Source organism: Vipera ursinii, assembly GCF_947247035.1.
Source record: "Vipera ursinii genome assembly, chromosome: 4".
In the NCBI taxonomy this organism is placed as follows: Eukaryota; Metazoa; Chordata; class Lepidosauria; order Squamata; family Viperidae; genus Vipera; species Vipera ursinii.
Window position 1 is genome coordinate 90,537,149 of NC_139514.1, and position 16,779 is coordinate 90,553,927.

General features: G+C 38.4%; 1 protein-coding gene across 1 annotated transcript in view; it reads right to left on the reverse strand.

Moving 5' to 3' along the window:
* TMEM255B (transmembrane protein 255B) overlaps positions 1–13,113 on the reverse strand; it is a 54,104-nt gene extending 40,991 nt beyond the window's left edge. The window contains exons 1-3 of the mRNA XM_083362728.1: positions 12,969–13,113; positions 3,993–4,135; positions 1,282–1,344 (exon numbers count right to left, since the gene is read on the reverse strand). Coding sequence (XP_083218854.1) covers positions 1,282–1,344; positions 3,993–4,135; positions 12,969–13,026 — 264 coding nt within the window. The 5' untranslated portion in view covers positions 13,027–13,113. The remainder of the gene's footprint in view (positions 1–1,281; positions 1,345–3,992; positions 4,136–12,968) is intronic.
* Between the last annotated feature and the right edge of the window lie 3,666 nt (positions 13,114–16,779).

Consider the following 16,779-nt stretch of genomic DNA (forward strand, 5'->3'; position numbering starts at 1 on the left):
CATCACCACACCTCCAACATTTAGGCTGGTAATTCGGATACATACTTGCAAGCTTTTTAGGATCTAAATGCCATCTATAAAACATTTTGTAAAAGTTCTCTCTTAGATTTTGAGCTTGGGTAAATTTTACATTCCTCACCCAAATCTTTTCCCACGTGTCCATTGTAATAACTTCCTGAATGTTTTGGGCCCATTTTATCATACAATCCTTAACAAGCTCTGTTTCTGAATCAATCTCTATCAATGCAAGATATATCCGTTTGATATGTGCTGGTCCCTGATTTCTAATTTGCTTTATCAAATTTTCATCAGTCATTGCAAATCCATTTTTCTGGTCTTCTTTCCACCTGGCCCGTAATTGAATATATTGAAACCAAGTTTGAACAACCTTCTCTTCTCGCAAGAGGCTATATGATTTCAAACACCAAACATTCCTTTCCAGGCTTAAAATTTCCTTGTACGTAGTCACATCATGTTTGAAACCAGCATGTATATTTTCTATTGCGTGTTTTGGAATTGCCCACAATGGTATCTTGCTGCTTAACTTATATCTATACTTCTTCCAAACTCTCAGCAATGCCTGTCTTAAAATATGCATCCTAAACACAGTATCTACCTTCTTATCATACAACAAATATGCATGCCAGCCAAACAACAAATCATGGCCCTCAAGATTTAATAACCTCAGTTGCGTCAAATTAATCCAATCGCTTATTCCTACTAATGCAGCAGCTTCATAATATAATTTAAAATTAGGCAGACACTTCACGTGCTCTTGATTCTATCCCTCTGTTAATGCAGCCTAGCACTGTGTTGGCTTTTTTGGCAACTGCAGCACACTGCTGGCTCATATTTAAGTGATTGTCCACTAGGACTCCGAGATCCCTCTCACAGTTACTACTACTGAGCAAGGTACCTCCTATACTAAACCTGTGTATTTGGTTTTTCTTGCCTAAATGTAGAACCTTACTTTTTTCACCATTGAATTGCATTTTGTTAGATAGCGCCCAGTGTTCAAGTCTGGGATCAAACAAGGAGAAAAGTGTTGGATGAATTGTAAATCAGAATATGCTGTATCAGGTTGAACTCTACACTTACGCCACATAAAAAAACATGAATAAAATAGACAATAATAAAATTAAGCTCTAAAGAAGACTTTAATGAGTAGTGCTTATCCTGAGTGCTTTATTTTATTCTTATATGTTGGGAGAAACAGAATGAAAAACAGATCACCAAATCAATGTTCTGATTTTTAAATTGCACTGTTTATTATTTGCTTACCATTTGCTTTCGATTCTCTACCAGATGGATACCAATAATCCCTAGGAAGGATCCAAAGCCAAGCTATGGCAAGAAGCAAATCCACAAAAAACAGGACAAGTTAGCTACATTTATAAAATGTCATTCATTTTAAATAAGCAGAAAAGCAGAAAATGAAAAGTGCCATTCCAGGTAAATTGAGAACCTACCTCACATATACAGTGTTATCTATAAGACCCTTCATAAAAGAAAAATAACAGTTTGCAATTAAAAAGTTTATCAAGAGTCTAACAAGCTTCTAGGAAACACACAAGATGGATCAGCTTAGAATACATCATTTCCTTAATTATTTATAAAAGGCATTTCCTTATAATAACTTAATGGGTTCAGTTAATTCTGTCTGTCTGTCTGTCTGTCTGTCTGTCTACCTACCTACCTACCTACCTGTCTGTCTGTCTGTCTATCTATCTATCTATCTATCTATCTATCTATCTATCTATCTATCTATCTATCTATCTATCATCTATTTATCTATCTATCTATCTATCATCTATCTATCTATCTATCTATCTATCTATCTATCTATCTATCTATCTATCTATCTCTATCCACCCACCCACCCACCCACCCACCCATCCATCTCCAACTATGTATAATAAGTATGGTGAGAAACAACTGTAATTTAGGAAAAGAAAGGAGAAAAAGAAGAAGCCTGTCTTCAAAAAATAGAATTGAAAACAAAGAACTGGACCATGAACAAAATACATTATTTTTATTCATTCAGCAGAAAGGCCTTATTACTTACAGGGCTTCTATTTATAGCAGAAAGCTGTGGATAACAAAATTAATAATAACTAAACTTTCTGTGGCCATTGGGGATTTAAATGCTGGGGTCTACGGTCATTCTGAGAACTTCTTCTCTATAATGGTCCATGCTATGCAACGATATTTCCTTGTTTAGTTGCAGCAGGTCTCATGGGGCAGCTTGACAGTGAGACTCTACATGGTTCTTTCACAGTAGCTGGCCTTTGTAACATACTGCTTGGGTGACAGTGGAAGGACTCGCTCTATTTTGGACCATATGGCTCATGTTAGCTGTGCCAATTTGTGTGGAGTTTTGAAGATACTGCTAGAAAAATACTAGTGCAGCCTGAAACCCACTCAGGACAATCAGAATAGCAGACAACAGATAGTGGTGGTATTTATCAGCACAACCACTGCAAGTGGATAGCACTAGACTCTAGCAGTGGAATTCAGAGGTCCTTCTACCAAGATCACAGAAGAGCCATGCCTAGCAGGGAAGCCATTCTGAGCCACATGGCATGAACACAGCAACTCCTTCCATCACTAATAAAATTAGTGCTCTGAAGACAATCTGCTGCCAGGAGGAAATGACATGTAGACTTGGTTCAGTGACCCAAATCCTCTTAAGCAGAGTGGGCAAACACAGTGATATTGCACAGATGTTCTAACCCTAATTCTAACTCTTACAAAAGAAAACACAGAATAGGTAGATGTAATCGAACAGTAAAGTACCAAGATCAGATAGTTGGGTCAAGAAATTATTTTTATTTTCTCTCTAAAACACACATGCACGTATATGCACACATATACACAAAACATGGAGCCCAATGCACATTCCCAGGACAGGAAAATGAACACCAGAATGCTGCCACTGAGAAAACTATTTTTTAAGGAATTCCTTCATGGATTATTCTCACTTCCAGATTCACAAGAGGGTGCCTAGCCTAAAAAATAGTAGAGCAGGCACTCAAAAGAGTACCTAAAATATTGATGATTTCTGCTTATTAGGCACATACCAATACCTTGAATGGGTCCAATAAATCACACACAGCTTTGAGCATCTGCTGCTTCCAATCCATCCTGAAGGGCAATCCTGCCTAGAGTGTATTTCAGGAATTTGGCACTGAGACTTTTATACTGTAGATAACTCATGCCAAGGTTCCCGCCCAAGATTAACTGCCAAAACTGAAGCATTCCCAGTCATGTTTCCATAAAGTCCTATACATTGTATCTTGCCCAAACTACATGCCAGCGTTTTCAATATAAGGGATGAACTTTTCCATTATTTCATGCTTTTTTCATTTTTTTGAGTCAGACATGGCTCCTGGTAACCACATGCAGTCTTCTAGGCCAGAGCCCCCCAACCTTTAGGGCACCAGGGACCAGTTCCGTGGAGAGAGGGTTTTCCTTGAACTGGAGGGGGGCGCTGCCTGCATCACGCAGATGAGGCTTTGCTTGTTTGTGCGGCCCCATTGTTGGCATGCGGCGGCCTGAAGCCAGTCCACAGACCAGGGGTTGGGGACCGCTGCTCTAGGCAACGTGTTTGGAAATAATGTGTAGTTCTTTTTCCTAGGTCTGAGAGAAGATGACTAGCCTAAAATTACCCAGCTGACTTCCATGCCTGAAGCAGGACTGGAACTCAGGTTTTTCTACTGTCCAGTGCTATAACCCAACGGAGCCTAGGCTCTTTCATACCTACATCCACACTTTCTATTAAGTTAAACTTGGTTGAACTAGGTTTATTGTTAAATTGCACAAAACCTGCACAGGGCAGATATATAGATAGTCTTTGACATAATAACCACAATTGGAAGTAGAATTTCTATCATAAGTCAAACCAGACCCAATTTTTCTGACCATTTTTACATTTCTGGTCCCTTATTTGATGCAATATGAATACTGGAAAATGCAGTGATTGATAGACTTACTATTATTCCTGGATAATAGCCTCCCACAGTTACATTTTCAGTTCTTGTGGTTGCTGCAAGGCCTATGGTCAGTATGAAAACAGACACCACCAAAAGGGCAACTGTGAACCAAAGAGATGTTTTCTTTCTTTTTGTGAAGTGCCCTGTGAAAAAACACACATTGTAAATGCATATTAAAAATATACTAATCTCAAAAAAGAGGTGAGTCTGTTTTATTCACACACAACCCTGTTAGCAAGAAACCTGACGTCAAGCTTCTTGATAGTCTTGTCCAGTTTGTTGAGAATTATTCTGCTGATAGATAAATAGACAGAGTCTTGATGGACAGACACTTTTAAATATTTTTTGAATATTCTTTTCATTTGGAAATAATTAAAATATGATACACGGAAAACCCAAGATAGTTGGATGGTGGGGAAAGCGTGTTTCACAGGTTTTGTATAAGTGAGTTAATTTTCAGATACTTGAGGTAAACCTAGTTTTAAGAAGAAGAATTAGAATACATTTTTAAAAATAACAATATTTGCTCTGACATTTTAAACTTGCAAACTTTCTTTGGAAAAAAGGACCCACTGTGTCACTAGGACGTACTTCTCAAATATTTATTATCAGAGTATTAGCATTTAGAATGTGAAAGGAAGCCATTTAAGCATTACATCTGGGTGTGCAGATTAAATTTGACTTCATTCTTTCTTTAAAACTGGGGGGGGGAAACAGCTGGGGTGGCAAATTAAATAAAATTATGGCTGGGGAGGTCTTTAAACCCTCTATGTTTGTCATTGAAAATGTGTAAAATGTTAGGAACCCATAGATGCATAAGTAATAAAACCATTATCAGGTTCATTTATGTTATTTGACAGACTGGAAAAAACTTAAGAAAAGTTAACTCCCTACAACCACTGTTTTCCTATTATAGGCAGTGCTTTTTTTGTAAAAGAAAAAGGTGCCGGAACTCACACACGTCATACAACCCGCCTTGCCTACCCTACAAGGTTCCATCCAAAAAAGGTGCTGGAACTCCGTTCTGAGCGTTCTATGAGAAAAAAAGCCCTGATTATAGGTATCCTTTTCCAAGTTGTTTTTCCTTTCTATGAATTAGAAAATTACTGCCTACCTTTACAAGGAATATTTAGTCAGGCTCTTACGAAACTAGCGTTTCACCTAAGGAGAAGCAGGAATTCTGGTGATAAACAAGAGTTGGGTTGTATTCTGAAAAGATCTCCTTAGACGATTTTAGCATGCAAGGTTTTCAGTTAATGCTATTTACCAAAAGATGACATTTTCTTCAAGAGACTGAGAAAACTGAAGCTGAATTCCAAAGCAAAAAAAAAATAATACCGGTACCTTCAGATATCGGGTGAAATCCTTCACACATTAAAGATAAAATAACTATGCTGAAAAGCAAAAGCTGACCTTTCATTTTCCTCTCTAAATCAATACTTTGCCCTGCAAATTATCACATTCGTATTCTGATTACATCCACGAAGATTCTCAGTCCATTATAATTCACAAGACTGGCTTTGTATGATTATAAAGCGAGTATGTTTGCAAGTTCTTAAAAATAAGCAAAATATCTTCTATCAGAGCTTGTGATGAATTGTTGCTAATGTTGAAAGACATGGAAAGAAAAGATGGTTCATCCTATGGTAATGAGTTAAATAGTCAACAGCCTGTTTATTCCCAATTGACTTTTGCAATAAATGCATAATGAATTTTTTGGAATAGAAGTAGTTCAGGTTTATTATACATTTGCATTGATACCTTACTATTAATTTCCCACAGGCTGGGACACTTGACCTCTTACTATGGATGAGTGTACCACCAAAGTAAATCCAGCACCCATCTGTAGCTTTCTTCTTGTACAGTATGAGCCCAAATGCATGTTCCTCTTATCTTTTCTGAATTGCTTTGATTGCAGGTCTTTTTTGAGATTTTTTTTCTACTCGAAAGTGGGATAAAGGTCTTAACCTCTGTTTATGACAGGAAAGCAAACTCCAAACCAGAGAAAGGCAAGGCCAACACAATTTGCAGTGCAAAGTAGCAGTGCCAGTTCCATCTGCAAGTTTCCGCCTTTGGGGGTGCTATGCAAAATCGCAATGCCCGTCAGTAGCAAAGAGACAAAGCTTTCATCACAACATAACAATGCTGCTTTTGACAATCTGACACCCTCTCCCCAGCAGATGTCCATGCAAACTCAGGTGATTTCATGCCTGATTTGTATTCATGTGTGTAGATTTAAAAAAAATGAAACTGAAATGTTTATATTCCTGATGCTCAGTGTTATTTCACGCAAGAGGAATTTTTATGCAGAATTACTTCCATATAGCAAGCCCACATCACAGCTGTCTTACAAATGCAAAAAATACACAGAGATTTAGGCAACCAGTACACCTCTAAGCTTCATAGGAAAGGAAAGGAAATATCATAGATTAAGGTAAAAGGGTACAGTACACCCAGCTAAGTGTCATGCTTCAAAGCCACTAGGGAAAAGTATGAGCAGGATGTACCTAACCTCTACTTTCTGGACACTTTACTAGCTTCAGATTCCCTCTGTTTGCAAGTTGGGCACTTTTCCTTGCAGCAAAAAAAAAAAAAACACCAATGGAAGGAGATAATTTAAAGAAAAGATCGATCAGAACTTTCCTTCCCTTTTGTTGATGCTCTTTGAAGACCTGTTCCTTTATTTGTATCTCTGAGCTGATGGAGATGGAAAGAGAGAGGTGAGGGCAGAGGTGAATGCACAGTGAGGCCAGAAAAAACTCAAGATGGCAGCCACAGCATGCAATAAAAGACATCGCCATTTTTATGGATGGGGTTTCAATCACATGGTTGTGACTCCAATCTTGACTTTTCCAGGGCCCTTCCATGTGACAGCCTTGGATAAGATGAAGGCTTACCTTATCTGGATAATAGTTATTTCAATGAGTCTCCATGTGTAAGAGACAAAGGAACTTTCTATCTTCTTTTTTCCTCCTAGTCAAGATACAGCTTAGACAGAAGTGAGGATTTTCTGTTCTCATATATTTCTCGACCATTCTAGCTAATATTTATATTAGCAATGAATGTCTGCTAATATTCACCGACAGTGGGGCTAAGCTCATACCATTCATCCACGACAACTATGTTTTGAACTTCTATTTTAATGGGATGTTGCATTCTTTCAGCACTCTGCTTGTGGCTAGGAACACATCTTCAAACAAGGGCACCTATTGAATTTAAGTCTCTGAATGCTGCCTTTTATGCAGTAACTTGTCTTGCAACCAACAGAAAGCACTCAATGAGGCAGAAACAAAACAAAGTACAGACACCCACAACAAATTAAAACACAATTAAAAAGTAATTAAAACACATTAAAACTCAGTGATAAAGTTCACAACAAAACAATCCAAAGGTTCTTTGCTCAAGACCTCAACTTCTCTAAAGTGAGTTTTGAGCAAAGCTTAATGTACCATGAGATTCAGCTTCTTCTATTTTCCTTTATTATTTTGTACTTACATCCTAAGTCTGCAGTCCCAAAGACTTTTACAGAGATAGACCAGCAGCAAAGTTTGGCAGGCCAGTTCAGACATATATTGTCACATCAGATTCAAATCTTAATTTTCTTTTGTAAACATGCAAAAGATGTGTAAAAAACATAAAATACAGAAAGTGTACTTTATGAAATACAAAAAGTAGATGATGTGTTATAAAAGGCTATCCTAGTGGGGCATAACAAAGTCAGTTCCATTGAAAATAGTGGAGTTTAAACGCTAATGGTACAACTGGGCAGCAGAGTTTCTAAAAGAATTTTGTTTTTACCAATATTACACATTAAATAGCAAATATATGGCAGTAAAAAGTCACATCATCTGAATTTTCTAAGGTAGCAAATTATTATTGCCAAATTATTAATTATTATAAATGGCTTACATGCTGTAAGAGATATAAAACTTTTTTTCAACAATTACTTCCTCTAATTATGTGCTCATCTTATGCAAAGGGCAGAAACTAATAACCAGGTTCTGCTTCAAACCTCAATACAATAATCTGTATAAATGTGAGATCTTTGTTTATTAAGCATGTATGTAATAGAATTATTTCTTGTATATGATGCCTGTTTGCTTCTTGAATTTTAAGGTAAAAGAACACTAATTTGATTTTGTCAATAATTTAACAATCGTACTATATCCCTATGACAATATTGCTTTGGGAATCCATTGTTTTACTAGTATAAGATTGAATAATGGTTTAAAATAACAAGGTGCTCATCTATATTTTTAATGACTAAAGACAAATGACTTTCACAGAAAGAATTTATGTGAAAGATTTTTATTCCTTTTGTGGTAGATGTTAATTCAGTAACCACTTCACAATAAAGTAATTGAGACACTTTATTTTACAAAGTTAAATTATATTAGCTACAATTAATCTTTGGAAAGCCATAAAGAGTTAGTTTGGTGAGGTAGTTAAGACGCCAGTCTAGAAACAGGGAGATTGTTAGTTATCCAAGAATCAGACATGAATAAATAAACTTGAATAAAAAACTTTAATTTATACAAATATATTTTCCATTCGTTTTTACTAATCTTATTATTTCTAAAAAGCAATACGATTATCATTGAGGAAAAAATATCAACCGTATTATCTAAATAGTATTGTGAGATTACAGGTAGTCTTTGACTTAAAACAGTTCATTTAGTCACCATTCAAAGTTACAACTGCACTGAAAAAAGTGACTTATGAACACTTTTCACACTTATGGCCATTGCAGAATCCCATGATCACATGATCAAAATTCAGATGCTTGGCAACTGACTCATATTTATGACAGTTGAAGTGTCCTGGGATCATGTGATCACTTTTCACAAACTTCTGACGAGCAAAGTCAATTTAGTAACCGTAGTGAATCAACTGCAGTGATTCACTTAACAACTATGGCAAGAAAGGTGATAAAATGGGTAAAAATTTACTTAACAACTGTCTTACTTAGCAACAGAAATTTTGGGCTCAATTGTGGTCGTAAGTTGAGGACTACCTATACTGTAAGAGAATATTAACAATAAGTTCTCCTTGACTGCTGGTGACTTCACACACGCCAATGCAGATTTAGTGGCAATGGTCCAAAATGGTTTTCCATTGCTTTCTCCTAAATTTTTGTTTTTGCTTCCTAACCAACAATCCTGGTATTTCTGGGCAGTTTCCCATCTAAATAGCAACCACATCTGACATTGGCTAGGTGTTAAGCTAAGTTGCCCATGTGTTGCCACCCATAAACATTTCTAACATATTATGAAGCAGAAAATCATAATTTTATATATACTGCAACTCTGCAGTAAGAACTTTCTAATTCTTCTCACATTTCTCCCTCTCGCAAGCAGAATAATGCTCCATTTTAAAGAATACTTCATTGGAAATAAGTTCTCTGAAAACCACTGGTAGCAATTTTCATATGCCTAATTTCAAAATTAAGATAATTTGGGAGGAAATTCCATTATTGTCAGTACAATGATAATTGAACAAAGATTATCCAACTAAAGACTGAATTTAACTGGAGGCGTTCCAGAGAGAATACTTTATGCCTGTTCTTTCCTCTTTCAGATTCTCATAATGTTAGACATTGTAGGTCGTATTTTACTGCCATCTAACATAGTAATAAGAAAGTAAAATTTCACTAAATGTGGAGCAATTTAAGTAATTAAATCTACTAGTAGCTTTGTACAATAAAATAGTAAATATGCAGCACAATCTTTTAGGAAGATTATTTATTCTACAAGGAAAACTATACAGCAGGATCTAACCACAGGTGGTCCTAAATTTAGCAATTCTTTGAAGTTACAGTGGCCCTCCCTTGGGTATTTATGACCCGATACTAAAATTTCAATGGCCCCTGCCCCCCCAGTCATGTGACCACATTGTGGACACAATCAGTCCACATTTACAGTTGTTTGCATTGTCCACAATCACATTTTTGCTAAAAACTTGAATTTATTTCTGGTTTTCAGCAAAACTAGCCCATCCTGGACAGTGGGTTTGTTTAATGCCCGCCACACAAAAGGTTGTAAAATCAGGTTGGTTATGTTGGTGACCTGCTTTGTGACTGTCACAATGTATGACAGTAATGGGCAGATTTCATTATGGTTGTCAGTGGAGAACTACTTGTATCTATTTGGAATTCCAATTTGAAAAAAAAAGAGGAAGCTTCACTCCTTATAAATGGGTTTTAAAGTTGTTAACTGCAGCTTGGTTATGTTTTTCTTTCTAAAATATGAATAATTATGAACTGCCCATTGATGCTTTTTCTGCTAGAAATACGCTTTCTACATAGTGTGAGATAATACTAAACAAATAGCAAAGATGCATTCTGCATAAGATTCAAATATTTCTTGGTTATATTATACTGAAATTCTTAATATTGTGATTTCTTATTTTATCTGTTGAAAACACCATTCTGTCTAGATAAGAACGTGCTTTCTTCCTGTGCTTTGCACTCAATGGTGTCAGTGAATTCACAAGATGGAAATTCTTGTTTAAACACTGCTTAGGTACAACCTGGCTTTCATTTCCAGAAGCAAGAGTGTGGAAGACTGTTAGATGTTTGTGTTTGTGTTTGTGTGTCTCTCTGTGTGTGTGTGTGTGTGTGTGTGTGTGTGTGTGTGTGTGTGTGTGTGTGTGTGAGAGAGAGAGAGAGAGAGAGAGAGAGAGAGAGAGAGAGAGAGAGAGAGAGAGAGAGAGAGAGAGAGATTTGTAAACAGAAGTCCTAATGAGAATTCTGGTTCTGTAATTTTAATTTTTGCTCAATTACTTTAAATCAGAGCTGAGACCTGCTTCCTTAGTTATTCATTTCCAGGCCTGCTTGTTGCTACATAGTGCTGATGTGGATATATGAAGTTCATACAACATCCTTAGGCATTATTATTACTATTATTAAAGATTTAATCTTCAATTTGATTCACAGTCTGCGACTGGTAAAAAATGTAACAGTTAAGTCTGAACCAAAGATCTAAGAGTTGTTATGGTAGCGTCTGATATAGGCAGTTTTTCCATGTATCTAGGCAGCCCTTTGGGTATTGCTCCAAGGGCTCCTATTACTATTGGTACAACTATTGATTTCTTCCTCCATAACTGCTGAACTTCAATGTGCAAATCACAATATTTTGTTATTTTTTCTAGCTGTTTCTTCTCAATTCGTACATCACCTGCTATTGCAATGAACCAGACTTTTCTCTTTTCCACAATTGTGATATCAGGCATGTTACGGGCTAGATGTCTGTACATTGTATGGCATTGTTACATTAGCCAGGACAGCACAATGCTATTGCAGAGTAGTAGTTTGGCTGCCAAGTTACCAGCTCTGCTGTAGGAAACACTTATGCACTTCCCAAGGTGCATCATAGGAGGGTGAGCTGGCTTCACACCAGAAAGAAAGATGAGCGGCTCTTTCTGCAGTGTCATCCAAGGCCCCCTCTCTCCCCGAAGCCATCCTGCAAATTGATGTCACAACTGGGAAGGTTCAGAGCCTGCAGGAAAATGACTTCCTGCACAGTGCACCAACTCATCTCCCCACTGAAGTGGTACCTATTTATCTACCTGCATACAACAAGCTTTCAAAATGTTAGGTGGACAGAAGCTCATCCCACCACACAGTGTTAGCCATGAAGCCACTAAGCCATTGTGCCTCTATCCATAGATAGCTGACAAATGACTCAAAAGGCTATTCCCATGCTTTTTGTTTGAATGCTATGCATTTCTCTTGAATATATACCTGGGGCTTCATCTAACTTTAGGGAAATGGACACCATTTGCTATATAGGGAGCTGCACCAGGATAGAGATGGGTTCATTAAAAGACAGATAGACAAACAGATAAATAAATGATAGAAGGAAGAGAGAGAGAGAAAGAGAGAGAGAGAGAATATCATGGGTAAAAATATGAACTATGCTTTTACTGTAAAAGTTGCCTGAAATCTGAAAGTTTTTCAAATCTGATCAGAATATTTTTTCTTAAATAATCAGGCATTTAACCATGTCACAATAGTCAATAAAGGACTATTGAAATGGTAAAGAAGCAAAATCCCTAAGTACTGAAAATCTTAGTTTGAAAGCTGTTCTAATAGCTAGCTTTCCCAAATTTATCATACAACACACTGATTGGTTATAATAACCAACAAGGTTTCTTCACAGTGTCTAGACACTTTTAGAAAATACTTGTATTTCTTTAATCCTCTAAGCAGCTGACATCCAAACCTTCATGAGGACCCCACAAGGAATGATGTTTTATAGCATATTTTTCTTTCTATAGATATTTTGAGATGAGGTTATGTACAGCACTGGCTTTTCATGGCAGAAATTACAGTCCAGTGACATGATCTTTCTTTAACTAGAAGGAAAGAGGCATATATCTTTGGCAGGGGAGCTCATAAGTAAGACTTCTCAAACTCTAATGAATGGGACAACTCCAAAAGTTAAGATACCATTAGATACTGAAGTAATTGAGATGGAGGAGATAAATAAAACCATATTATAATGCATAAAGTTTTGAGGGGTGTATGAAAGTAATGTGTGTGTGTGTATGATCTATAAGACTTCCTTTTATAAAAATGTTTACTTGAAAATGAAACGGAACTTAAAGCGCAGCCTTACTACTGGTAATAGGCTGCCTCAAATATTTGCAAGCTAAAGTGAATCGGGGCCAACTCGGTGCTCGCCTTCTGAACACGAATCTCGTGGTCGTGTGAAGTCGCCTCGGGAAAAGAGCCCGAGAGCGTCCTTGAATAGTTTTTGGATAACTGTAGCTGGATCTGGGGGAGGTGAGGAGAGGGGGAGGGAAGGGTCCACAGTGTGTAAAATCTCACGTAAGCGACCACAAAAGGAAACAACTCCCACGCTAACGTCCTGACCCCATAAATCGTTTGCCGAGTCAGAAGCAAAGGAGGGGGGGCGCTCCGAAACCTCAAAACCGCGAGGAAATGGCCCGCCGGGTTCGGCCGTCTGCACTTACCTGCGGGGTCCAACATAGCTAAAGGCTCGGTAGAGGCAGGGGCAACGGAAGGCTGCATCCGCCCAGCGACGGTGGGACCCGGCCGGCAGGACACAGAGCCCGTCCCCGGACATCGACCGACCGGTCCTGCGAAGATAAGGCGGGAGTCTCAGGAGGCAGGACAGAGGAGGCGCCGCCGGAGCCTGAGGGAGGAGCGAAGGTGGCCTTTCGAGGTGACCGAGGGCGACCCGGAGCCTCCTCGGAGCAGAGGCTCCCCTCCAGAAAGAAGAGCATCTGCCTTCGCCCTGAAACGAAGGCAGCCCTTTCTTCCGACAGGTGCAAGCATGGAAACATCTGTGTGTGTGGGGGGGGGGGGTGCGCGCACGCGTGTGTGTTCATTATCACACTTTTATCAAATCCTTAACACTTAAAAGCCAGCCGAAACAAGACAAAACACACCTGCACACCCATGAGAATATTTTATCTGGGCAGCAGCTCTGATTTCAGAAAATACCTTTTATCAGCAGAGCATCTTCATTTCAACACCCAAACCTCTCTGAAGGGATCAGCCTGTCCCCATTTTGCTTGTTTTGGCACACGGGTGACTCTATCAAAACCCTCAGCAGTAGCTACTTTCTACGGCAGAGGTCCCCAACTCCCGGGCTGTGCACCAGTACCGGTCTGTGGCATGCCAGCAACCGGTCCGCACAAACAAGCAAAGCCCCATCCGCAGGATGCAGGCAGCACATAAAACCATGGCCTTTCCAGTCTGTGGAAAAACCTCTCTCCACGGAACTGGTGCCTGGTGCCCAAAAGGTTAGGGACCTCTGTTCTGTGGTACTAACCCTTTTGGCAAAAGTTTACATTTGCCAACTTTTCAGCCCGTGATATCTCTCTCCCCCCACCTCTCTCTCAGTGCATTGGAATCCTGGCAATTGACTGGACAAATCCTTGAGATATTCTTGGCAAAAAAATTCTGAAGTGGTTTCCCCTTGCTAGGATTCCTAAAGTGAGAGAGGGACTGGCCTACAGTCATGCAGTTGGCTTCATGCTTAAGGTAAGACTAGAAGTCTAGAATTCATGGTCTCCTGGTTTCTAGCCTGGTACCTTAACCACTACAACAAATTGGCTCTAAGTCAGTGATTGGAGGTATTGATAAAAGCCAAAAGATCCACAGGAAGCATATTCCCCAATGTATTCTAGGCATCTATATTCTGAAAATATGAGCCACTCTCACTTTTGATCTGTCACACTCAACAGGCATCAAGCATGCCTGATGCAAAAATAAACTTGACACTTCCTTAAGAAACATATTCTGTTCCACGTTCAGGACATGATGGAAATGGCTAGAATGGTAGCTTTTTAAGAAAGCAAACCAAATAAAAGATCAGGTTGAACTGGCATAGAGAGTCATAGTATTTCCTTTGCTTTAATAATAGAAATAATTTAATCCCAAGGTGCTGAATTTTAATTAATAGTAGGGGAGGTAAATATTGTTTTTCATTCTAAAAATTTACAGCTTCATTTCTTAAAACATTAAAGCTAAACCTTGGGTATATTTTCACAGCAGCCAAGTGAAGAAATCATTAATAAGAAAGTTGTATGCCTCCTTCTTCCCTCTCTTCCTCCCTCTTTCCTTCCTGTTTTTGTATGTTCTTTCCTTCCTTCCTTCTTTCCTCCCTCCCTCTTTCCTTCCTGTTTTGGTTCCTTCCGTCTTTCCTTCTCTCTCTCTCTCTCTCTCTCTCTCTCTCTCTCTTTTAAATTGCTATTAAATTGAATTATAGAAAGCTTCTAGGGTCAGGAAATTACTACAGTTAATCTTTTATTAGTAGAGATGCTAAGAGATCTGGAGGGGGTGTTCCCATTCTTTTGGAAATACAGGGTAGTATCCACACCACTCAAATATTTTGGCCACCTAATGAGAAGGAAGGACTCACTGGAGAAGAGCCTAATGCTGGGAAAGGTTGAGGGCAAGAGAAGAAAGGGACGACAGAGAATGAGGTGGCTGGATGGAATCACTGAAGCAGTAGGCATGAGCCTAAATGGACTCCAGAAGATGGTAGAGGACAGGAAGGCCTGGAGGAACGTTGTCCATGGGGTTGTGATGGGTCAGATACGACTTCGCAACTAACAACAACAAACAACAACATCCACACCACATACCAGGTATTGCTGGTGACCTACAATGAGAGTATAGGTTTCCCCATTAAACAGGAGGGAAAAGCTTCTCCTTCTTACCTGGGAGTCCCCCATCACGTGAATCCACATTGGTGGACATTTCTCCCGCTATCTGGAAAATCCTGAAATACATGGGCCTCAACTGTTAGGACATCAACAGCTTCATTAAGAAAGCAGAGTGGTGGAGACTACTATGTGGACAGAGCAAATTTTGGGTGACACTTTGGAGGAAAGCACATAAAAGACACTAACTGGATGTACCTTATGGGTTATGTAGTAGCAATATATTCTAAAAGATTTTTATGTCAGTACACTCATCCATGAAGTATCTAACTCTGGCCTCTCCAGATGTCTATTAGCACAACTGAAGAGGTGGACAAACTTTCTCTGTCTTATGACATATATTAACTTGGGGCTTTCTCTGCATTTCTCTTTCAATTTTTGGAGGAGAATTCAGGCAACCTTTGGCAATAGAGATCCATGGTAAGTGCCTAGTAAATGTACATTATATTTTTAAAAATTATTTCCAATTCAACAGAATGTTGAAAGAAATTACCTTAAGGAACTTAGGATGTTGACCATCTGTCTCTTCCAAAAGAGATAGGAAAAACTCTTTCAAAAGAGAATAGAATGGGACCAAATTTTGTGTTGGAAAAGAAAGAAGAAATACAGTAAAAAAATGAGTTTAAAAAATAGTCCACATCCAATGGGATACAGGGAAACAAATATCTAGGGGAATTGTGGGATCAAGAAACAGTTGCTGGCATCACAAAAATGCTCCCAGCTACTCCATTCTAAGGTCTTTCTTTGGTCATGACCTGGAGAGAACCTGTGTTTAAGAAACTGGAAAGAATCATGTTCCTTATGCTCTCCCTACCATGTTTATTTAAAAGAAAATTTCCACCCCAGTTGTGATACTATTAGATAAAGTTGTTCATGCTGCAGAGAAAGATGGAATCATATTAACACATGTAGAATTCTTTGTGCCGGCACAGGAAGGAGAGAAGTTTAATCATAAGATTTACTCCAGTTGGGGCATAATTAGAGTGAACATGAGTTTCTAAAATGGCTGGAGAAATTGAAAATAAAATAGAAGTTAATCTTCTGTAGTTACTTAGACCGAGGTTGAGAAAAACTAATGGTGACAAATTCTTGGAGGGGCAAGGATATGGCATGGCTTTACTTAATGTATCAGAAAATATGAATGTTATATTCAAAAGACGAGGTAATGAAAAAGTAAACACATATGAAGTCATCCTAGCTTTCTATTCTCCTCAAATTTTTTTTAGCAAAACCAAATATATCTTATGCCAGCGTCTCTCAACCTGAACAACTTTAAGATATGTGGATTTCAACTCCCAGAATGCTCCGGCTGGCTGACTGAAGAATTCTGGAAGTTGAAAGCCATGCATCTTAAAGTTGCTCAAGTTGAGAAACATTATCTTATGGCAAGTCCGTTACAGAAATAATTTATTTGCTGAGCTTAGACTTCTGCTAATATAAACAGAATCATGCAACACTTAATCAAGCAGAATAAATTTTGCTATGGAGGAAAAGGAAAATGGAGACGAATGTAAAAAAGTGCTATGCTAATCGCCAGTGACAGTTTGAGATAGTGAACTTTTGTTCATTTAGTCAATAGGTACAGATCCAA